We start from the raw sequence: 7,541 nt of genomic DNA on the forward strand, positions 1-7,541 counted from the left end.
TTGTTCTCATCATTTATTTATTTCCTTATTTCCTTTCCTCACTGGGCTATTTTTCCCTATTGGAGCCCTTGGGCTTATAGCATCTTGCTTTTCCAACTAGGGTTGTAGCTTGGTTAGTAATAATAATAATAATAATAATAATAATAATAATAATAATAATAATAATAATACTTCGTGCATATGAGTGCGAGAGGACATGGGTCATGAAATGAAGAGATGTCCGCCACAAGGCGATTGAGGTCATAAAATCCGATCCATTTTGTGTATGTTCACTCCAAATGGTTTGTGAAAAGATGTATTAAACTTTGTTTTCATTTTTTTGTTCTAAGCATATCACGGGTATATCTTTGAGATGTTTCAGTTGTATTCACGTTTATATTAAGATTCATTCAAATATTTCTCTATGTTGATACTTTTTTTGCTATTGTCAATATTTTTATGCATGTTTTTCAATGTTGTTGCGCTGTGTTAAAAAATTTCATTGGTCTCTGGTGAGGTTTTCGGTGTTTTGACAGGAAACTGATAATAAAGGGTTGAAAATTGAGCATCATTACTAATGCTTTGATTTTAGTTTTTGCAGAAGAAATAATATGGCTGTCATTGAGAAGTAATTTTCTCATTATTCACTGCTCAAGTTTGCCCTTTATTGCAGTTTCACGAAAGTGTGTTAGAAATGTATGTCTTGACGTTTCAAAGGAGTCAAATGAGTGTAAACCATTCTTTTTGTTTTCATTTTTAGTATCATTTCCCTTGGTTTTGTGTATAAAAATGTTAATGCATTGAAACAATAGTTCGTAAAACATGATTATTGTTGTGATTTTTTGTTCCAAATTTTTGTGATGATGTATCTACACCTGAATCTTGTGTTTCTGTATGACCTAGATTCGTCTTTGTGTAACTTGCAATTGTAACACTCCAACAGGCCCTATGATCATAATTTTAGTTTTTGCATGCACCCGAAGAGGATGATACTCATACGGCAATGTGAATAGAAAAAAAAGCAAGGCGGTAAAGAAATTATTTCTTAGTGAGAGAAATATATAAAAAAAATATAAAAATCAGAACAAAAAAAATAAAATGTTAATTTTACAGAATGTAAAATCTGACTGGGGAGTGATGAACTGATCGTAATCATGGCGACCATGACCGCCCTAGTTGAGTGCCAACGGTTTTTTCTCTTTGTTAGAGAGATTAAGGCCGGGAGCACATTAGCGACTTGTGGCGTCGACACGATGTGGTCATCTTTGGAGCACACTGGCGACACGATGTGGCAACCACTTGTGGCGGCCACAGAGCGACGGAGCACACTGGTGAGGCGACGTGGCGACCACAACGCTGAATCACGCCCCCACCCTTCGAGATGTCAGTTTCAGCATGGACTTCGATGACGAAACACTTGCTTTACTTCTGCTTCTGCGGCGCCGTCGTCGTCGATGGAGAGCACTGTGGATGCACTCAATTAATGCATCAAGGTTGACGAATGGACAATTTTACACCATAATGAGTGACTTGAGAGCAGACAGTGCAAAATTTTTCAACTACTTCAGGATGTCTCAAGAAAGTTTTAATGAGCTCCTTACCATAATTGGCCCCTACATCCACAAAGCCAATACACACCTGAGACAGAGCATTCCAGCTGAGGAGAGACTTGCCATAACATTAAGGTATGTAAATAATATAATTATTAGTAGCAGAAATTTATTAGACTATTTTAGTGTAACTATGCTGGAATACATGATGCACTAGGATTTCCTTTTGAATACGTAACCTAATTATTATGCTTTCTTCCAAGAAAAAATAATTGACATGCTATTGAAACTATGGGAATCTTATGTCACCAGTGTTTTATTGGGTTTAATATTCATCACAAATGCTTGAACCATCAGATCATGGGGATATTACCTGTGAAGTTGCAGATAGTGCAGGAGATGGTGTGAGGGGTGGTATTGGTTGGCATTGTGTTACTGTTGATTAGGTATCCATAATGTTAGGGGGAAAATTGTGAGGTGCATGACTCATAGATAGTGCAGGAGATGGTGTGGAGGGTGGTATAGGTTGGCTTTGTGTTACTGTTGATTGTGTATGCATGATGTTAGGAGCAAAATTGTTTGATGCAAGACTCATAGATGAGCATGGACCTGGGAAGAAATTATGATGTGAAGGAAAATACTGCTGTGTTGGATGTTGTTTATACCTCTCAAGTATATTCATGATTTGAAGCTTAACATCTAGCTTTGCACTCTCAGGAATACATTTGAAGTCAGGCACCAGACTAATCAGGAACTGTTTATCATGATCATCAGGGGCCTTTGCTTTCTTTGCTAAAGCTTGGAAAAGAACTTGTTCATCTGAAAGTACTGGTTTCTTCCTCTTTATTTGATGGGTGGAAGGAACTGGTGGTTGAGACTCTTTCTCTACATTTCCCTCCACTATTGGATCCTCTACACGTTCATCTTCATGTGGTTTTGTCTTGCAAATTTGAAGAAGAAAAGAAAGCTGTTTGAAGTATAGATACTCCTTTATCCCACTTTCTAGGCCAGATCCCGATTTTTCTTTCTTTATTAGTGCCAATTCTGTTCTAAAGCTGTCTCTCAAACTCTTCCACTTTCGTCGTATATCTGTAGCTGTAAGTAGATTCATTAGTTGTTAACATCAGTTATAATTTCATTAATAATAGAATAATAGTTACAATAATAACAATAATAGTCTCTCTCTCTCTCTCTCTCTCTCTCTCTCTCTCTCTCTCTCTCTCTCTCAAACACACACACACACACACACACACACACAAACACACAACAACAACAACAACAACAATAATAATAATAATAATAATAATAATAATATTATTATTATTATTATTATCATTATTATTATTTATATGATTATTATTGTTACATAAGTTTTAATTTCTTTTGTATTTTCGCACATACACGCGATCGTAATATAGCAAAATAAGAAACTAAATGCACTTTATTTATTTATTCTTTCGGATACCTAGCAACTGGCTGTTCTTTTTCTAAATTACAATACACTTTCCGATGTGGAAGTTCCACCGCTAGAGGGATCGTTTATGACGTCTGCAAAAAAATATGGGAGCATCTAAACGACCTATGTTTCCCAGAATTGACAAAGCAAGAATGGCTCAAAATTGAAGAAGGTGTGACAAGCCGAGAGAAGGGTTGTGAACTCAAAGGCAGGATGCAATCAACTGAGTTATATTGTTATAGAACACTCTCCTTTATATACAAAACCCCAAGGCAACAGGACATAACAAGTTAACAAGACGGACAATGTTACAGAGGAAACATCAGACATGAATTTTCATGTTCGTTTAGTGCGAGGGAAGAGCGAAGATACAAGCATAATATATGCAAAAGGAATTATGTACAATTGTGTGACACACGGTTGGTACATGGCTCCCCCCCTAAAAATGACATACTGTACATGTTAAATAGGGCGCCCTGATCTGGAGAGGCGAACTGTAGGCGGGTCATCTGGCAGAAAATAAGCAGGTTTTAGATGATCAATGAAGACCCAGTCTTCTTTGCCCCGAATGTTTAGTAGGAATGCTTTCGGACTGCGTCGGATCACAAGGAAAGGGCCCGTGTAAGGGGGCGTTAGTGGTGGCTTGCTAGTGTCGTTGCGCAGGAAGACGTGCGTTGCAGAGTGCAAGTCCGTTGGTATGTGATGCTTCGCTGGGGGCTTGTAAGTCTGGCGGCACGGAGTAAATTTTCCAACGACGTGACGTATGCGCTGGAGATCGTCGGAGGAGGTTGTAGAAGGAAAAAATTCGGCAGGGACGACCAACGGGGCGCCATACACCATTTCAGCTGCCGAGACGTCGAGGGCATCTTTAGGAGTGGTCCTTAGTCCCAGGAGGACCCAGGGAAGCTGAGTAAACCAGTTGCAATCCTTGCAGCGGGACATCAAAGCTGCTTTGAGGGTGCGATGAAAACGTTCAACCATTCCATTGGCAGCGGGGTTGTAGGCCGTTGTCTGATGTAGGGTGATGCCCAGGAGATTCACTAATGACTTCCACAATTGAGAGGTAAAAGTGGTTTCCCTGTCAGAAGTAATATGCTCAGGGATACCAAATCTTGAAATCCATCCAGAGAGTAAGGCAGATGTACATGAGGCGGACGTTGCAGTTTCCATGGGAATGGCTTCAGGCCAACGAGTGAAGCGGTCGATGACGGTAAACAGGTAACGATGTCCTTGTGATGTGGGTAGGGGGCCTACAACGTCGACGTGAATGTGTGCGAAACGACGCTGAGGTTGAGGAAAGTTGCCCACTCCTGAATCCGTGTGTCGATGTACTTTGGAAGTTTGGCAAGAAGTACAGGCGCGGACCCAATCCTTAGCATCCTTAGAAATGCCGTGCCAAATAAACTTTGCCTTCAGCAGCTGTGCAGTAGAATGGCACGAGGGATGTGAAAGGCTGTGAATGAAATCAAACACCTGTCGGCGCATGGGAGTAGGAATCCAAGGTCGCGGTCTACCAGTACTGACGTCACAGAGGAGAGTGGTGTTGGAGTCTTCGAGGGGAAAATCTTCCCAACGGAGGGACGTGCAGGATGTCCTACAAGCTTGATACTCTGGATCCTGTCGTTGGGCTTCAGCCAGGGCGTTGTAATCCAATCCCAGTTGAACGGCAGCCAACGTGTTTCTTGACAGGGCATCAGCAACGGGATTCATTTTCCCAGGGACGTATTGGAGGGTGCAATTGTATTCAGCCACGGCGGAGAGATGTCGGCGTTGACGGGCGGACCAGGCGTCAGACTGTCGAGTGAAGGCGTGCACCAGAGGCATGTGGTCTGTGCGAATGACGAAGGGCGTACCTTCTAAGAAATGGCGAAAATGACTGACAGCCAAGTGCACCGTCAGCAATTCTCGATCGAAGATAGAATAACCCGATTCTGCCTTGGACAGTTTTCTGCTGAAGAAGGCCAATGGGTGGGGCGAGCCTTTGACCACCTGCTCGAGTACTGCACCAATAGCGACGTCGCTGACATCGGTGGAGAGAAGGAGAGGGGCGTGTGGGATAGGAAAAATGAGACGCAGCAGTTGATAGGGCCTTCTTTGCATTGCAGAAGGCTGCTTCTTGAAGGGGACCCCACTTCAGGTCCTTTGGCTTGCCCTTGAGGGAGGCGTAGAGGGGAGCAAGAGTGGCGGCAATGGCTGGCAGAAAACGGTGATAATAGTTGATCATGCCAAAGAATTCCTGCAGAGCTTTGACGGTCGAGGGCGCGGGGAAATTCTGAACGGCTGCTACCTTCTCAGGGAGGGGATGGACTCCTTCAGGAGTGATACGGTGCCCTAAGAACGACACTTCATTGGCGCCAAAGGTACACTTGTCGTACCGTACTACAAGGCCGTTTTGTTACAGGCGGTCGAGCAAGATGCGCAGGTGACGGAGGTGTTCCTCTTTTGAGGAGGAGAACACAAGTATGTCGTCCACATAACATACACAGAAAGGGAGGTCCCCTAAGATGCCATCCATGAGACGTTGAAACGTTGCCCCAGCATTACGAAGGCCAAAACAGGAGTAATTGAAGGTGTATGTACCAAACGGAGTGGTGATGACAGTCTTGGGGATGTCTTCTGGGTTCATAGGCACCTGATAATACCCCTTCAGGAGGTCGAGCGTAGAGAAAACCTTCGCTTTGTGCAGGTAGGAGGTCACATTGGCAATGTTTGGGAGGGGGTAGTGATCCGGTTCTGTTTGCATGTTCAGGCGCCTGTAATCCCCGCACGGACGGAGGGAGCCGTCTTTCTTCAGAACGATGTGTAAGGGTGACGACCATGGCCTGGAGGCCTTTTGGCAAAGGCCCATTTTCTCCATTTCGGCGAACGTCTGTTTGGCGGCTGCCAATCGTTCCGGTGCCAGACGTCTGAATTTTGCGAAGACTGGGGGTCCCGTCGTCTTGATATGGTGATAAATACCGTGCTTGGCAGGAACCGTGGGCGTTTGGCAAAGTTCTGGACGGAAAACTTCCGGGTACGACGTGAGGAAGTGGGCATAGGCATCCGTGGGTGCGCTGATGTGGAGAGCGAGGTTAGAGGGGGCGGGTTGAAGAGGTGTCGACAAGTACGAGTCTGCGTTAACCAATCGTCGGTGGGCGACATCGACCAGAAGGTGGAAATGAGAGACGAAATCCGCACCGAGGATTGGCATTGTGACATCAGCAACGAGAAACTTCCAATTTAATTTACCGTTTCCGAACGATAATGTGAGGTTCTCGTAACCGTAGGTGGGTATCGCAGATCCGTTGGCAGCTACCAAGCGGACGTCGGCAGATGTAGACAGACTACGTCGTGCCTTGAAGAGTTTCCTTGGCAAAAGAGAACGACAAGCACCCGTGTCTACCAAACATCGCACGCCCGTTCCTGCATCCTGTAAAAATAAAAGATGAGAAACATGGGAGGCTACCGCCACAAGCGATGGCCTACTTACACGTTTTTTGGCCAATGACAATCCTTGGCACATTTCTTCGCGGTTGCCCCAAATCTGAAGTGGTAGTAGCAAAACTGCGGCGGATGGGAGGTAGTAAGTGGCTGTAGAAGTCGTTCGTTGGGGCGCGAGCGATTGGTGGGTGGTGAGCGGCTTTGTCGCCTCTTCGGCACGTCACGGGGTAGGCGTGTATGTCCTACGGCATTCATGTCAGCTTCGGTTGACGTTGAATAGGCATCCTCGTCGTCAGGGGTGGAGGCGTTGATGGAGGTCTTGAAGTGGCTGTCCATAAGGGCGTCGGCTTTGGTCATCAAGTCCTTTATGGGTAAACTATCGACATCGGGTATGGCAGCGCGTACAGGTTCGGGTAAACGGCGTATCCAAAGGGCACGAAGTAGGTTCACCTCGCGAGGAGAGCCGTCTGTGGCAGGTTGAAGGCGAGCGATACTGGTCATTTCCCTGAGGGCAAGCGAAGCCCTTTGGTCCCCCAACGGTTGTTGCGAGAGCTGAAAAAGCCTTGCTATACGGGCGGCTGGCGACGGCGAGTACTGCTGCAGAAGATATGTTTTGAGGGCGTCATACGCTATTGGGGTGTCTCCTTGTTCACAAAGCCAGTCGGATATTTCTGGGAAGGTGTCCTCTGGTATCGCCGCGAGAACATAATCCTCTTTGGTAGTTGAGCGAGTCACGCCCCTGATACGAAAGTGGACTTCTGCGTGCTGAAACCAAGCAAACGCCTCTCCGGTGGCGAACGGTGAAAGTTTCAATGGGGCGGCTGCAGCGCCAACTGCTGTAGTAGAGTCCGTCTCCGTCATAGTACCAACGATGGAGGGGCGAGGGAGGTGGGGGTGGAAGGCAGTGGGAGCGAGTCGACTTCTGGGGTCACCAATGTGACGAGCCGAGAGAAGGGTTGTGAACTCAAAGGCAGGATGCAATCAACTGAGTTATATTGTTATAGAACACTCTCCTTTTTATACAAAACCTCAAGGCAACAGGACATAAGTTAACAAGACAGACAATGTTACAGAGGAAACAGCAGACATGAATTTTCATGTTCGTTTAGTGCGAGGGAAGAGCGAAGATACAAGCA

At 45.3% G+C, this 7,541-nt stretch overlaps 1 protein-coding gene across 3 annotated transcripts in view; it reads right to left on the reverse strand.

The window, feature by feature from the left end:
- Positions 1-1,702: 1,702 nt before the first annotated feature.
- The window catches only part of LOC137650593 (uncharacterized), a 116,693-nt gene continuing 110,854 nt past the window's right edge, over positions 1,703-7,541 (reverse strand). Inside the window, exon 2 of one of the 3 annotated variants that reach the window (XM_068383799.1) lies at positions 1,703-2,624. In XM_068383799.1, the coding sequence (XP_068239900.1) occupies positions 1,972-2,624 (653 nt within the window). In that variant the 3' untranslated portion in view covers positions 1,703-1,971. The remainder of the gene's footprint in view (positions 2,625-7,541) is intronic. The other 2 variants (XR_011045996.1, XR_011045997.1) reach the window with 2 other exon arrangements.

Source organism: Palaemon carinicauda, chromosome 12 (assembly GCF_036898095.1).
Source record: "Palaemon carinicauda isolate YSFRI2023 chromosome 12, ASM3689809v2, whole genome shotgun sequence".
Classification (NCBI taxonomy): domain Eukaryota; kingdom Metazoa; phylum Arthropoda; class Malacostraca; order Decapoda; family Palaemonidae; genus Palaemon; species Palaemon carinicauda.